Source organism: Spinacia oleracea, chromosome 1 (assembly GCF_020520425.1).
Source record: "Spinacia oleracea cultivar Varoflay chromosome 1, BTI_SOV_V1, whole genome shotgun sequence".
Classification (NCBI taxonomy): Eukaryota; Viridiplantae; Streptophyta; class Magnoliopsida; order Caryophyllales; family Amaranthaceae; genus Spinacia; species Spinacia oleracea.
Genome location: NC_079487.1, coordinates 122,916,609 through 122,933,261, shown reverse-complemented (window position 1 = coordinate 122,933,261; position 16,653 = coordinate 122,916,609). Strand labels below are relative to the sequence as shown.

At 44.5% G+C, this 16,653-nt stretch overlaps 1 protein-coding gene across 1 annotated transcript; it reads left to right on the top strand.

The window, feature by feature from the left end:
- The first annotated feature begins 3,690 nt into the window (after positions 1 to 3,690).
- On the top strand, positions 3,691 to 15,008 carry LOC110806049 (uncharacterized). Its single transcript, XM_056834502.1, has 8 exons — positions 3,691 to 4,880; positions 4,973 to 5,226; positions 5,319 to 5,402; positions 5,478 to 5,561; positions 5,640 to 6,338; positions 6,420 to 7,167; positions 14,611 to 14,678; positions 14,820 to 15,008. The coding sequence occupies exons 1-8, from the start codon at positions 3,833 to 3,835 to the stop codon at positions 15,006 to 15,008; spliced, it is 3,174 nt and encodes a 1,057-aa protein (XP_056690480.1). The 5' UTR covers positions 3,691 to 3,832.
- Positions 15,009 to 16,653: the final 1,645 nt, after the last annotated feature.

Here is a 16,653-nt window from a genome sequence, read left to right as displayed (position 1 = left end):
TGTTACAAGTGTTTGGTGCTACTTTCAGCCACTTGGAAGCCTTTTCCATCTCTAAAACGTACTGGTGTGTCGTATTCAGAACTCACATTTTTGCTCTATTGCTCGTTGCCTTGCTGAACTCACTATATAATAGGTTTCATTTTAATATATATATATATATATATATATATATATATATATATATATATATATATATATATATATTAAAATGAAACCTATTTTTTTTACAAAATTCAAAGTCATTTGCGTCGCACATTAGCTTAATGTGCGACGCAAATGACTTATTTTTTTTGGCACCAAAAGGTCATTTGCCACGCACATTAAGCTAATGTGCGTGGCAAATGACTTTTCAGCACCATGCTGAAAAGTCATTTGCCACGCACATTAGCTTAATGCGCGTGGCAAATGAGAGTTATTTGCGTCGCACTTTTGTGCGACGCAAATGACTTTTAGTCATTTGCGTCGCGACCTTTTGCGTCGCGCAATGTGCGACGCAAATGACCTTAAACGTGCGATGCAAATGAGTCATTTTCCACTAGTGATAGTACATGAAAAAGTGAAATAAAATATAAATGATGATTGGTTTGTATGAAAAAGTGGAATAAATTATACTCCCTCCGTCCCGGAATACTTGACCTGTTTTCCTTATCGGGCCGTCCCTTAATACTTGACCTGTTTCTAAAAATGGAAATATTCTAACAATATTATATTATTTCTCACTCCACCCCTATTAACCCACCTACCCCTACTCCATACAAAAAATAATTAAAAATTCAACTCCTACTCTCCCCAACCCCACCCATTTACACATTTCCCACTAACTACATTAAAATAATACCCCACTATCAACTACTACCTATTAAATTAATAAGTCAATTAAAGTCCCTTAAACTATGTGCCGGTCAAATCGGGTCGAGTATTCCGAGACGGAGGGAGTATAGGAAAGAAAAATATAGTACAAGGGGAAGTGGACTATAGTACTGTACTTGATTTTGTTTTTGTTGTGTTTTCAATGCATTTTTTAATTAATATAGTACATGAGAAAGTGATAACCTTAATAACCAAAAATAGAAACATGACTATAATTTTGAAACGCTCGATATGAAAAACAGGACTATAATTTTGAAACGTAGGAGTATTTATTGGATTCAACTCTCATTTTTTAATATGTATGCCTGTCAATTTGTGTCTAATAATTAAAATACGAAGGGAGTATAACTTGAGAGGTATACTATTATCTAATCAAGTTTTAACTAAATCAGAAAAGAACGTAATTGATCGATCGATTACGTGCAGCTATAAGTTGATCTTCCCGCATTAATATCCGTTTTCCATATCTATCTAGAACAACAAAAGTTGATATAGTCAAACTTGTTTAGAAGTACAAACTCATTTGATAAAAGTCTCCCAGTCCTGAATCAGTATTGATTGAAATTTGAATATGCAAATAGTGCTTATGTTTAAACATTACTCTGTACAAAGCTCAGTTGGTTAGAGCTTCCCTCCCGATTTCAGGTGATCATGAGATCGATTCTCATCCCCGCCATTATGGCTCATTTGCACCAAAAAATAAATAAAAAATAAACGGAATAGAACTATTGAATATGATAAATTGTTATATTATCCTTTCACAGATCGATCTTCTTCATATATACGAACTACGAAGTGTATATATTACTGCACCATAAACGGAATAGTATATTTCAAGGTGACATGCCACGTATGCCCTTTAATTTCATTTTTTTAAGCTAAAATTAATTCATTAATAAAAAGTTATACGACATTTATATTGATCTTTTTCATATACGACTCTTTTAATTATGAATATTCCAGAATACAATTTCAAACAATATACTCCCTCCGTCTCTTAATACTCGACCTGTTTTGACCGGAGAGACTTGTCAATGCACAACTTCGACCACCAATTTCTTTAACTACCTATTATAAAAACTTATAAAAATATTAATATTTTGAAAATATATATTAAGATGAAGCCAACAATATATTATATATACAAACATTTGTTTTTATATAATATAAATAAAATAGGGTCAAAGTGAATTATGTGAATAGTGTAATAAGTCAAAGTGGATCGAGTATTAAGTGACGAAGGGAGTATAGATCTAATACGTAGAAAGGTAGAATACTGAATATGAATTGTCGTATGCTACTGGCCAGTTATACCCAAAACCTGTGATCGAATTTTAATCGACCCTCTGCTTGATCAGTTCCCTTTGTGACTGATCCGTACTACAAAAATCACTTCACACAATCACATCCCTTTTATGAATCCAATTCTAGATAAAATTTGCATTATCACAGATAATATTTTTCGTGATTATGACCCGTGAGAAGTGCTACATGTAAATATATACATACCAAAAAAATAATAATTAAATACGTGCAAAACTCTGCAGGTCGCTATAGGTTAATTACTTTTCAAAACTTGCTTTCTTTTTTGCGCTTGAGTTATAAGGGCAACTTAAGTCACAAACGGGGGAGAGGGTGATTCAAACATGAGACATATCGTACACGGATCTCAGTCTTAACCACTGGGTCTAGACCTCATTGATAATATAATTAAGCTAGCTTAGCCATCTAACTAACTTTCTATATATATGTTAATTATTTTCTCCAACTACCCTAAACTTAACACCATATATACACCCTACCCTAGCTAGCTTCTTTCTTTCTTCAATTCAAAAATCTTGTAAGAGAGAAATGAGTTTTCTTAAAATTATAGTTTTTGTCCTCCTTGTGAATTATGCTAAACTTGGAGCAAAATGTGAAATACCAAAAAAAACCATGTATCTTATAGGCGTAGCTAACAACAATGGCCCTTATATTGGTGTTGTAATACCAAACTTATTTGAGCTCAACCCTCTTCTTCAATCTCCTAGCTTCATTCCTAGCACGTTTACCATCGATTTTTCAGGTAAATATACGATCACTAATTACTAATTACGTGTTCCGGTGTTGTAAAGATGGAAACAATGGGCTTCGAATGAAGGCCCTTTTGTATGTGTTGAAGATCTTGCTTGTTTGAGTGAGTGGAGTCCGAATTCACCTGCACAAGAGCAAAGTCACTAGCCTCGGGGGTGTTTCCGAGGAAAGCCCCTCCGATGCCTAAGTAAGAATGATGCTCGGATTCTAGAGAGAAGTTCTCTAGAAGAGTAGTCTTAAGGCGATAAATTGGACGTACCTTGAGGTGTGAGCCTTGGCGGCCTATTTATAGTGTTTGCATAATAAATGCCCATAGGTCACTTATTGTTATTGGGCCTTGGGCCTTAATGGATGGCTGAATAGCCATTGGTAGGTTTGATGTTGTTGTTTAGAGCCATTGGGCTTTGGACTTAGTGGCCCAATTGAGAATCAATTGGGAGCCCAAACAACATGCCCCCCAGACCCGGTCCATTTAGAATTAAATGGGTGGGTTTCCAGCTGTCAGAAGTCCGAAAGTTCCCTCTCTTTTTTGAAAAGGGATGATTTGCATTGATGACAAGTGTTGGGAATTGTACTGTGTCATGGAGATCGTGGGTTTGAGGAAGTTGATGCGCCCTTTCTCTTTTCTATAAATACTGGGTGCCTTGCTCCTTTTAAACTTTTTACTCCTTATTTCAAACCCATTCTCTCTCTAAATTCCGGCGATCGCAGTGCAATTTGCTTCTTCAGATCTACGAAGTTCGGCCAACTTTAGACTTCGGGAACTTGTGTTGTTCGCTTTATCGGCGAATTCCGCTTCGGAAAAAGGTAATTTGTTTCTGAGTTCTCCTTTTTTCTTCGTTCTTCCTTCTACCCCTCAATCTAAACCCTAGATCGAGATTTCGCGACCATGGCAAAGAATAGGGGCAAAAACAAGTTCGTTGTTGGCTCCTCTAGTGAGAGAGAGAACGTGCCTTCGGGGAGGTTACCGAAATCTTCGAGGGGTCGACCTTCGGAGAGGCCGTTGGAGAAGAGTTCGATTGGTTGGGATGCTTCCGAAGATGAACGTGCAACCTCTGGTGAGAGAGCTGGCTTTTCGGGTGTTCGTCGTCGTTACTCCGAGTTTCCAGTTCATTGGTCGGAAGCTGATCCGAAGGGCAAGTATGCCTCAATTTTGCATGAGACCACGCAGATCGACGGTCCGTTGGAGAAATCGGTCAGCGGTGACTGGTTGGTGGAAGCGAAGTTAGGGAATTATCATCGGAAGGCCGAGGAGCTATACGGAATTCAGCATGCTTTGGGGTACTGGTGCGAGCTTCCTGAACAAGAGCGTCCTCGGGTGACTCATCCACCGAGGGGGTTCATTTCCGTGTATACTCACCATTTGGAGAATGGTCTCCGCTTTCCTTTGGATCCGTTCGTATCCGAGGTTTTGGTGTCGTACAACATTAGTTTGGCCCAGCTCACACCCAAATCTATGAGGCACATAATCGGATTTAGATGGGTGTGTGACTTCGTCAATTTCCCTTGCTCTGTCGCTATTTTTCGGGATCTTCACGATCTAGTTCTCAACCATGCTTCCAAGGGTGATGGGTATGGTTGGTGGACCATTGTCAACAAGAAGTCCCGAAAGAGGGGGGATCCGAACTACATCACGGCGTACCCCTACCTTAGCTCTGACCACAATTGGAAGACGGAGTGGTTGCTCGTCCGTGTGCCGACGGATCCGAAGCATCCCAACTTTTATCGTCCTCCGAAGTGGTTCGTGGCTCCTGATCCTGATATGAGGGGTGTGGCGGCTCCAGATCGGAACCATCGCCACTATGTGGACCTCCTCCAGTGGTTCTTGGCTCAAGAGGATAACCACCGACTGCCGTCTAGCTGGCTCCCGAATCTCAATTACATTCTGAGGGAGGACATTCTTGCTGTTGCCGGTCTCAGCAGGATTTTTGACAGGGGTAGGTGTCTTTCGGCTGAGACCGTTTTTTCAGTGAGTTTGTCCTCTTTCCTGTTTCGTTTTGCTGACATGTTTTGTGCTTTGTTTTTGCAGAGTACGGCTTTAGCTGCATTGATCCTAAGAAGTTGGGCATTTCTTTGGATTTGAAGACTATTCACGACCCGGCTCCCGAGTACAAGTTCGGAAAAGATAACCCTCGTAATCCTCGTCTGAAGGATTACGTGTTGTCTCCTTTGGGGGTTGCTCGGATATCCGAAGTTCGAGCTGATCCGTGGGATTCCGCCTCTTCTGTTGAAGCTGTTCCTGTGAAGGTTGTGCTTCCTGAGTTGAAGACGACTTCGGATCCGGTGAGTGTTCATTTATAGGCTCGATTTTCTGTTTATCTTTTTCTTTTCGGTTGGCCGTCGGCTAACGTCTTGGTCCTGGACCATCTTTTTAGGGTCCTGGGACTGACGCTGTGCCGCGTGCCGTTCCTTCGGTTTCATCTCCGGCTCGGATAGATATCTCTTTATCTAGGAACCGGGTATTTCCCGCTTTTTTCTCTATTTCTTCCTTTTTCTTCTTTTACATTCGTTGACCCTTGGTCTCCCCTTTTTAGGATCAACGCAAAAGGAAGGGTAGCACTCTTTTGAGGCCTTCCACGCATCCGAAGAAAGCGAAGGCTTCTCAGCCCTCGGAGAAGGTATTTGTTCTGACTTGGAGTTTTTGTAGTTCGTTTCTCCCCTTTTCGGAAACTAATCTTTGAATGCTTGCTATGCAGGAAGCAGTTTCGGAAGTCATGCCTCCTCCTAAGAATCTTCTTCACTTCATGCCCTTGCCAGGGCAGAAGTTAAAGAGTGTGGTGGTTGCTGAACCGCCGGCCGTGGATCAGCCGCTGATCGAGGAAGATATCATCCCTTCTCCCCTTAAACCATCTGCTGCTTTGGGGATCGAAATCCAGGATATCACCGAGGTGATGGAGGCGATTGAAGCCGATTTTGTTCCTGGTTCGGATGTCCCTGAGGTAGCTGGGGAGAAGAAGGAGTCTGCTGATCTTCCCTTCGAGAGGGAGAAGAGTCCAGACAAGGAGATGATAGATCTCTCGGGCCCCGAAGCTGCGGTCCCCGAGGTTCAGAAGGAGGTTCCCTCTGCTGGAGAGGAGGAGCAGCCCGAGCAAGGTTTGACGAGGAAGAGGCGCCACTCGACTTTGGGTTCTACTTCTACCTCGGCCCTGGATAGGCTGATCCATGCTGATCCCTGTTCGGATGTTCCGCTAAAACGGATCCCCGAAGAAGTAAGGGAGGCGATGGCTCGATATGCCAGGGCTCCGATTTTGGGAGAGGACCCTTTGGCTCACGTGGGATCCTTGGTGGGCCCCGAGGCTGCTCGGGAGAATCTGCTTCGTGCTAACCCGCAGTGGAGGGTTCCTGGGGCCGAAGAGAGGAATCCGGCAATGATGGCCCAGTACTATCTGAACGAGGTAATTTGCTAGATTTTTCTCTTTGAGTTGTGTTTTTGTTTTATGTTTTTCCTATTTTGCTCATCTTTCTCTCGTTCCCAGGCTGTTTTCTGGTCTTCGTTCGCTTCCGAGTGTAGCTCGGTTGAGGAGAAACAACTGAGGAAATATCGTGAGGCTTATGCTCGTGATATTCCCATTTTGGACCAGAAGGCTGGGCAACTCCTCTCCGAGCTTACGGAACTCAAGCAGCTGTACCTTCACTATAGTCGCGAGGCTAGAGAGTCTGCTGAGAAGATCGGGACCGAGGTTGGCCAGCTCATCTTCCGAGTTGAAGAGGATGCTGAGAAGATCGCTTCCTTTGCTGAGGAGAAGAAGGATATGGCCGCTAAGTTCGCTAGCGAACTTGAGGAAAAAGATAGACTCTTCCAGGAGATGAAGTCTAAATTTGAAGCGGCCGACAAAGAGCGTACAGAGGCGGAGTTAAGGCTCCACCATTTTGTCCAGCATCGGGAGCTGATCCAGCAGCAAGCTGATAAGGTGCCTGTCCTTCGGCTGAAGCTTCGGGAAAAAGATGACTATATTCGGAAGCTGGAGCAGGAGCGAGTCAACCTCTACACTGCTGATCAGTGTAGAGAGCAGTACTGGAACGGCATCCTGGGTGCTCGGCGCATGTTTGCGAAGCACATGCCTCACTTCCCTTGGAACGAGAAAGTTCCTCTATGGATGCAGGCCGAGGACCACTTGGTGGAATGCCAAGCTGATCGAGATGAAGCTGAAGCTGAACGCCAAGCTGCTCTTGCAGAGGCTCGGGCCCAGAAGGCAACTTCCGAAGGCGATACCACTGCTGGGGGTTCTTCGAAGGATGCTCCCCTAGGGGCCGCTTCTGAGACTCCCAAGAGTTAGGGATTCGGGCAGTCGTCTTCTTCAGAGTCGGTCGGTTCCAGTTGAGGACTTCCGAATATGTGCTTGCTTTTCCCCCTTTTGCCTCGGCGCTGCGTTGTACTCATTTCTTTTTGCTTTCTTTAGTACTTCGGTAGGCCGGTATTGTCTGTTGATGGCTGCCGATTTTAACTTGTTTCATTTTGTTTTCAATTTTTGAGGTTTTCGATGTGTTTGTACTTCCCCCAAATATTGAATAAAAAATGAATGTTTGTTACTTGGCTGCTTCTTTTCAACTTGTGCTTTCGCAATTTTTAGGTCTTTTAATCCGTAGATTTCTCGAGCTCCTCTTTCTGTAGACTTGCTAAAAACCTTTTGATCTTGCGAGCTCTTCAAATCCGTAGATCTGCTAAGAGACTCTTTAGTTTTGCGAGTTCTTCAAATTCGTAGATCTGCTAAGAGACTCTTTAGTTTTGCGAGTTCTTCAAATCCGTAGATCTGCTAAGAGACTCTTTAGTTTTGCGAGTTCTTCAAATCCGTAGATCTGCTAAGAGACTCTTTAGTTTCCAGACTCTTCAAATCCGTCGATCTGCTCAGAGGTTTGGATTGTTCTTCCGATCTCTTGTGGTTCGGAAACCTGGGCAAGAGATCGCTAGTCTGCCTCTTTAGTTATGCCTTCGGCGATCCGTGGATCTGAGCCGGAGTTTTATAACTTGATTCGAGCGACTGTTTGTTGCGAACAAATTTTATTAGGGTACCGCGAATCCGAGGATTCTGGACGGTTCCCTGAAGTGTATGATTTGGTCATTTCTTGCATTTTATCAAGGAATGGGCAAAGTCAACCTGTTTTTGGTCCCGGATTGATCAGATCCGAGGCTGCATATATATATAAAGGGACAATAAATGTAGAGATAAGTTTAATGAAACACATGGTGCCAATGGCTTTCCTCTTCTCATTAAACAACTTACTTGGTTTACAGACAGAGATCATACAAAATATTTCTTGAGAACATCGGTATTCCAATGGTTCTTCAGAATTGTTCCATCTAACTGTTTCAGCATATACGTGCCTGGCCTTTTTTTCGGAATGGATGATGTATGGTCCTTCCCAAGTGGCTGAGAGTTTGCCATGGATCCGTCCTTTCTGAACCGAGGCGGCGTTTCTGAGTACTAGATCACCGACTTTTAGGGGTCTGGCGTTGACTCTTCGGTTGTAATGCTTGTTGACCCTCTGCAAATAGGCTGCGTTGAGTGTCCTTGCATCGTTCCGAGCTTCATCCAGTAGATCGAGAGCTTCGGATAGAAGCTGGTTGTTGCTTTCTCCTTGGAGCCCATCATACCTGTTGTATGCCTGGATCCTCGGGCTTTCTGTTCCGATTTCCACAGGAATTACAGCTTCGGATCCGTATACAAGGTGGAACGGTGTTTGTCCGGTAGCTTCTTTTTCAGTGGTCCGAAGGGACCATAGCGTTCCGGGTAGCTCTTCTAACCATTTGTTTTTGTCATCCTCGACTCTTTTCTTGAGTGCGTTGAGGATGAGTTTGTTAGCAGCTTCGGCTTGCCCGTTGCTTTGTGGGTGACAGACTGCCGAGTATGCTAGGTGTATGCCGAACTGTTTGCACCACTTTTGCAACGGGGTGTTGTCGAACTGTTTCCCGTGGTCGAAGACCATCAGTCTTGGTATGCCGAACCTTGTGATGATGTTCTGCCATATGAACTTGCGGACCTGAGGTTCGGTGATGGAGGAGACAGCTTCGGCTTCGATCCATTTGCTAAAATAGTCGACTCCTACAATCAACCACTTCTTCTGGTTCGTCGCTGAGGGGAAGGGACCAATGATGTCTAACCCCCACTGTGCGAATGGTAAGGGATACAGTGTTGATTGTAGGGCTTGAGCTGGTTGATGGATGGCTGGTGCGAACTTTTGGCATTTCTCGCATTTCCTTGCCATCTGCTTTGCCTCGGAAACCATAGTGGGCCACCAGTACCCAGCCCGAAGGGCTTTATGTGCTAATGTCCTACCTCCAATGTGGTTTCCGCATATCCCGAGGTGGATTTCCCTTAGGATGTAGTCAGCGTCTGTTGGACCCACACATTTTAGCAGCGGAGCAGAGAATGATTTCCTCATGAGCTCTCCTTCGGCGCTGATGATGAACCATCTGTTGAATCTTTTCAGTTTTCTCGCTTGCAGCTTATCTTCAGAAAGTTCTCCCCTTTCTTTGTATGCAACTACTGCGTCCATCCAGCTCGGTTCGGTACGTAAGCTGCATACTGTGGTGGGTAGCAAGTCGATGCTTCTCTCCTGGTGAACTTCCACGTGGACCGACCTGTTTAGGTCGATGAGTGTCGAGCTTGCGAGTTTTGACAGTGCGTCTGCTTGCGCGTTCTGTCCTCGGGGAATGAGGATGACTTCAAAGGATCTTAACTTTGACGTTAAGGATTTAATCTTTGCTAAATAGGCTGTCATGCTGGGCCATTTGGCCTCATACTCCCCTCGGATCTGGTTGGCTACAAGCTGGGAATCAGTTTTGAGGCGAACATGTTCGGCCTCCAGGGATAAACAAAGCTCTATCCCTGCGATTGCGGCCTCGTATTCGGCCTCGTTGTTGGTTGCTTTGAAGCCGAACTTCAATGCATATTCTATGCTTTTCCCCGTCGGGGGGATTAGTACAACTCCTGCCCCTGAGCCGTTTACTGTGGAAGATCCGTCAGTGAAGACCTCCCAAGTGCTTTTCGTATCATCCAACATTTCCTGGTATGAGCACTCGGCCAAGAAGTCTGCCAATGCTTGTGCTTTGATTGCTGTCCTCGGCTGATATTTGATGCCGAACTCTGATAGTTCGAAGGCCCAGGCAGCCAATCTTCCTGACCTCTCTATTTTGTCGAGTACTTTTTCGAGCGGTTGGTCAGTTAGCACTGTGATCTGGTGGGAGTCGAAGTATGGCCTCAGTTTTCGTGCAGCTACCACTACTGCATATGCGACTTTCTCGATGAGTGGGTACCGGGTTTCGGCTCCTGTAAGTGTTCGGCTGGTGAAGTAGACTGGCTGTTGCTTCTTTTCTTCTTCCCGAAGAAGCACTGCGCTGACGGTTCCAGGGCTAACTGCGACATATAGGTACAGGGTTTCCCCCTCCTTTGGTCTGGCCAGTGTCGACAGTTGAGCTAGGTGGGCTCTGAGTTGCTGAAAAGCTTCTTTTTGCTCCTGTTCCCATATCAGTTCGGGATCCACTTTCCTCGGGACCCCCTTTTTCTTGACTGGTTCTGCTTCTCCTCCGGGGAGGCTCTTTGGTTTCAGTGCCTTGAAGAAGGGGGCTCCCTTGTCCGAGGCTTTTGATATGAACCTTGTTAGTGCGGCTAACCTGCCGGTTAGCCTCTGCACATCTCTCTTGGTCTTCGGCTCGGGTAAATCCAATGCCGCTTGGACTTTGTCTGGGTTCGCATCAATTCCTCTTTCGCTCACCATGAATCCGAGGAATTTCCCTGACTTCACCCCGAAGACGCATTTTTTTGGGTTCAGCTTCATGCTGTATTTCCTCAGATTTCCGAAGGTCTCTGCCAAGTCTTTGACATGGTCTTCCTCCTTGATGCTTTTTACGATGGAGTCATCCACGTAGACCTCCACGTTCCTCCCTTTCTGGTCGGCGAAGACGTGGTCAACCAACCTCTGGTAGGTGGCTCCGGCATTTTTCAAGCCGAAAGGCATCATTTTGTAGTTGAACACTCCTGCACTTGTGATGAACGCTGTCTTTGCCCTGTCATCGGGGTGCATGAATACTTGGTGGTAGCCTGAAAAGGCATCCATGAAGCTGAGCAGTGCATGGCCGCTGGTGGAGTCAACCAGTTGATCTATCCTTGGCAGGGGATAGCAGTCTTTGGGGCAGGCTCAGTTCAGATCTGTGAAATCTACGCACATTCGCCATGAGCCGTTCGCTTTCTTGACCATCACCACGTTGGCCAGCCACTTCGGATACATGCATGGTTCGATGAATCCGGCCTCTTGCAACTTTTTAACCTCCTCGGCGATGGCTTTGTTTTTCTCCGAGGAGTAATTTCTCTTTTTTTGCTTGATTGGCCGGGCTTCAGCGTTGACATCCAGCTTGTGACAAATCAGCTTCGGATTTATCCCTGGCATATCTGCTGCTGACCATGCGAAGATGTCTTTGTGATCCCTGAGTAGTCGGATCAAATCGATTCGGAGCCCCGAGCTTAGGCCCTTGCCTATTCGGACGCTCCTGTCTGAATTATCTTCGAGGAAGATATCCTCCATTTCTTGATCTGGTTCGGGAGATAGGGTTTCGGGGCGAGCATCAACTTCTGCGGGAGACAAGCTGCTCGTGCTTGCTCTTCTTCTTTTTGCCTCGCTTTCCTCTCCCTTAGCTCCTTTTTCTTCCTCGGGGCCGTCCTCTAGTTTGGGCTTTCGGACAGCAGTGTGGCAGGTTCTTCTCGCCACTTCTTGATCACCCCTGATTCGTTCGGCGAATCCTGCATCCGAGACGTATATCATCAGCTGGTGGTATGTGGAGGGGACTGCTTGCATCTTGTGAATCATGGTTCTCCCCATGATTACGTTGTATACGGAGTCGCAGTCCATCACCAAAAATTCGTCCCGAAGGGTTTTTGCTGCCTGGCCTTCGCCCACTGTGACTGGCAGGGTGATCTTTCCTCGAGGGATAGCTGCGGATCCGTTGAATCCGATCAGAGGATAACTGACTTTCGTCAGTGCTTCCTCTGGCTCTTCGAGGATCAGCTGCTCGAAGCAGTTTCTGAAGATGATATTGACGGCACTTCCTCCGTCGACTAATACTCGATGTACGTTGTGGTTATTGAGGTCCATGGAGATGACCAGAGGATCATCATGTTTGTACTGGACTCCGAAGCAATCATCAGCAGTGAAGGTCATGTTCGGGGGGTGTGGCTGGTTGTCTCCCACCGCGCTGAAGTTGACCCGATGGGAGAGGGCTCTTAGGTGTTTTTTGCTGGCCTGGCCAGACTTCTGTCCCCCGAACACCACTAGGATGTCATTTTTCTTGTGCCCTGTTGCTTCGTAGACCCTTTTCTGGGGTTGCTCGTGTTGTTTGCCGCTTGCGGCCTTTTCTTTTTCCTCCCTTCGGTCTAACAAGTACTGTTTCAGGTAGCCTCGGCGAACGAGGTCCTCAATGTTGTCTTTCAGCGAGTTGCATTCTTCGGTATGGTGACCGAAGTCATCATGGAACTCGCACCATTTGTTCTTGTTTCTCCGAGCTGGGTTGGACTTGAGCTTCCCAGGTAGTTTCCACTTTTCGTCATTTCTGTTGAGGCTGAATATCTCCTTTCGGGGCAGAGCTAGTGGAGTGTAGTTGGTGTACTTGGGTTGAAGTTCACCCCTTCTCCCGTCTTTCTTCGGGCTCATCTCTCTAGCTCCTACTTTCTCTTTCCCCTTCCTTGAGCTACCCTCGGGCTTGCTCTGGGTATTCTTTGTGTCTCTCGGATCCGACGATCCTTTCAGCCTTGCAGCGGCCTTGTTGAACTCCTCGGTTCTGATGAACGCGTCAGCCATTTGGAGCACGTCAGCTATTCTGGAGGGGTTCTTCATTGAGAGTTCGTCACGGAACTTCCCTTCCTGGAGCGCGTGCTTCAAGGCGAAGATGGCCACGTCTGGCTGCAAGTTTGGTATGTTTGTTGATTCCTTCATGAATCTGGCCATGAATTCTCTCAGACTTTCGTCTCTTTCTTGTTGGATTGAGGTCAGTTCTGCTGTGGTTCGCTCGGGGCGATTGTTGCTCACGAACTGTGTGCAGAATCTCTTTTTCAGCTTTTTCCAGCTCTTGATCGATCCCTTCGGCAGCGATCTAAACCACTCTCCCGCCACTCCGGTTAGCGTGGTTGGGAAGTATTTACACCAGCATGCTTCGGAGTAGGGACTCAAGAACATTTGCTGCTCGTAGGAGATGACATGATCCCTCGGATCTGTGATTCCGCTGTAGGTTAGGTGAGCTGGCAGTCTTACCTTCGGTATTTCTTCCATAATCAGCTCGTCCGAGAAAGGGGATGACGTAGGAGTCATGATTCTTTTCCCGAGTCTAGCCCTGATGCCTTCGTTTGCCGAGGTTCTATGATTAGAACGTTCGGGCGTACGATGGGGGCTAGGGGTTCGATCATGCCTCCTGTCTCTTCTTCTTTCTCGGCTACTGACCTCGGGTCGTTCGCCAGATCTGCTCGACTCACCTACCCCGAGTCTCGTGTGGATCGAAGGCCTTAACCTTGAGTGGACCGAGGGCCTCAACCTGCTGAGCACCGAGCTTCGGATCCGAGTGTTACGAGTAGTTGATTCGCTTTGGAGAGCTGTTGGAGTAGGCGATGGTCTCGCAAACCAATCTGGTTGCTGTTGTGCCCTTTTTTGGGTGTCCCACGTGCTTTCCGTCCACCTCGACGTCAAGTGTGTTCCTGTCAAGGGAAGGAGTTCTCGTTCGGGTCTGGACACTTCCGCACTGGGTGGCTCGTTCAGCCTTCGCCTGGTCCTCCTCTCTTCTCTGCGGTCGTTTGCCTGTCCTTGCTGCTTCTCATTGAAGAGGAAGTTTTGCATGATGGTCATGGCCGCAGTGAGCTCTTCCCTAGTTGGAATCGGAGGTCCTGCATTTGTGGCGGTCGTAGCTCTGCTTGGCTGTGACCTCGCCATCGATTGAGGGTGCCCCTCTTGGTCAGATTCTGAATCTGACCGCACCATCATATCGTCGTCATTGTTAACAACATCATTCACCATTTTCGCGGAAAGAGGTGGTTGATGTCTTTCAAAGGCTTTGAAGTGTTCTTCCCCACAGACGGCGCCAAATTGTTCCGGTGTTGTAAAGATGGAAACAATGGGCTTCGAATGAAGGCCCTTTTGTATGTGTTGAAGATCTTGCTTGTTTGAGTGAGTGGAGTCCGAATTCACCTGCACAAGAGCAAAGTCACTAGCCTCGGGGGTGTTTCCGAGGAAAGCCCCTCCGATGCCTAAGTAAGAATGATGCTCGGATTCTAGAGAGAAGTTCTCTAGAAGAGTAGTCTTAAGGCGATAAATTGGACGTACCTTGAGGTGTGAGCCTTGGCGGCCTATTTATAGTGTTTGCATAATAAATGCCCATAGGTCACTTATTGTTATTGGGCCTTGGGCCTTAATGGATGGCTGAATAGCCATTGGTAGGTTTGATGTTGTTGTTTAGAGCCATTGGGCTTTGGACTTAGTGGCCCAATTGAGAATCAATTGGGAGCCCAAACATTACGTATCCCACGGACTACATAGTAAATACAAATACGTAAGTCCACGGAGTACTTCGTATTATACATTTATCAAATTTAGTTTCGATTTAAATTATTTCCATATTTTAATAACATAAACTCCATATACTATGCATTATTAATTGTTTTTTTGTTTACCTTGGCTTAATAAATTCTTAAGGAAGGAGATTTCGGTTCGGAACGATTGCCGGGAAGAAAGTGATCTTGGTTATGACAGGACTTGGCATGGTACATAATATCACATACCCATCTTAAAAATTTTCAATGGAATTGAAGAAGAAAAGTAAAAGAAAGATGAATTTTCTTCTTCTTTTCTACTACGTAACGTAACTCCATTTTTCTAAGTTCTACTCACTTTCCGTTTTACAGGTAAACGCAGGCATAACATCCCAGTTATTGTTAAATTTATTCAGAATTGAAGGAGTTGTACATTATGGAATAGCTGGTAATGCAGACCCTTCCCTCCATATTGGAGATGTTGCAATTCCTCAATATTGGGCCCACCTTGGTCTTTTGAATTGGCAGGTTAAATATTGCAACAATTACTTGAGCAATTAGCCAACATATATTGTGATGTCTTTTTTACGCATAGCACATCCGGTTCACCGGAGCTTAGCTCCGACTACATCCGGATTCGACCCGGGTCGCACACCTTGCTTGTGGTGGGTGAGTCTCCCAACAAGAGTTTCTGCATACGGCGAGGCTCGAACCCGAGACCTCCCTTAAGCGGCATCAAGCTGCTTACCACTTGAGCCAACTCTATGTTGGTAACATATATTGTGATGTCAATTGTCAAAAGAAGAGAAAAAAAACTTTCATATACATTGAGTAGTATAGATGAACTCTCTATTCAATTTACTTCACTAATATTACGTAGTGTATATATACTCGATCTTGATCTATATGAACTTCGATCTAGTGATCAAATGCATAAAATTAACCTCCGTTTTGTCACTTACCATTGATCTTGTTGGACAGTTAGTTGTTGGTCAATTGACTCACTTCATTTATCGATACATGAAAAATATAAGGCTATGCTCATCTTAAAAAAACATTCAGTAAAAAATGGTAGTATACGTTTTAATCAATATAAATCAGTTTCAATAAATAAAAAATCAATTTTACTCAATAAAAATCAATTGTAATTAGTAACCCTATACAATAAAAAATAACACTAGAAAATTAGTAAAAGTAAAGTTAAGAGTATTTCCAAGAGAATTTCAACAATTAAAATGTATGTTGAAATGAAAAAGTTAATAAATGTTGTTACAATATAAGAAATTATACCATTAACAACAGAAATCCCGTCGTTAAACGCCAATAATCGTTAATCAGAAATGATAAAGGTCGCAACATGCGACCTTTAAGCCGTGTCACAATGATGACATGGCATGTTTATGTGTCATGATTTAAATTGGAAATTAAAATATTTAACTTATATTATCTATTATACTTGTTATAAAAAAAAGTAGGAAAATCTTAATATTCTAATTTGTTTCCTTATTCATATCGACTACCTTATTTACATATTTCATAGTAGAAACATTGCATTGATAGTAAAAATATTATAATGACGTGTATCCTACGTGGCGCCTATATGTACCAATTAAACTGCAACACGTAAGATTGTGAAGAACCTTGAGAGAATTAGGAATTTAGAGAGAGAGAGAATCGAAGAAAGTTGTGTTTATTAACTCAATTTCTTGAATAAGAAGCAAGCCCAATAGTAGCTTATATACAAAGCTTGTAACAACCTTCTAACAAACTTTTAACTACTTTATAACTAACTTGCTAGAAATAAAATTAAAGATAAAATAAATATACTACTTCCTATACTCCCCCTTCAAGCTGGACTTTAGATACAAGTCCAAGCTTGGCAGACAATAGATGATGTCTAGAAGAAGCTAAGGGTTTAGTAAGAAGATCTGCAAGCTGCAAGGAACCAGGAACATGAGAGGTTTCAATGAAACCAGCCTCCACTTGCTCACGAACATAGTGCATGTCTCTTTTAAGATGTTTGGTCTTCTCATGGAACATGGGATTTTGAGCAAGATGTTCTGCAGAAGTATTGTCACAAAATAATTTAACAGGCAATGGAATGTGAACCTGAAGATCTTCAAGTAATCCTTGAATCCAAACAAGCTCACTAGCAGTGGCAGACATGCTTCTGTATTCTGCTTCAGCAGATGATTTACTAACAGTG

Bases quoted from the DNA above. Each gene is read 5' to 3' on its own strand.
- LOC110806049 (XM_056834502.1), top strand. From the start codon at position 3,833: ATGGCAAAGAATAGGGGCAAAAACAAGTTCGTTGTTGGCTCCTCTAGT. The intron at 5,227-5,318 runs GTGAGTGTTCAT...CCATCTTTTTAG, and splicing joins TGAAGACGACTTCGGATCCG to GGTCCTGGGACTGACGCTGT. The intron at 14,679-14,819 runs GTACATAATATC...TCCGTTTTACAG, and splicing joins TTATGACAGGACTTGGCATG to GTAAACGCAGGCATAACATC.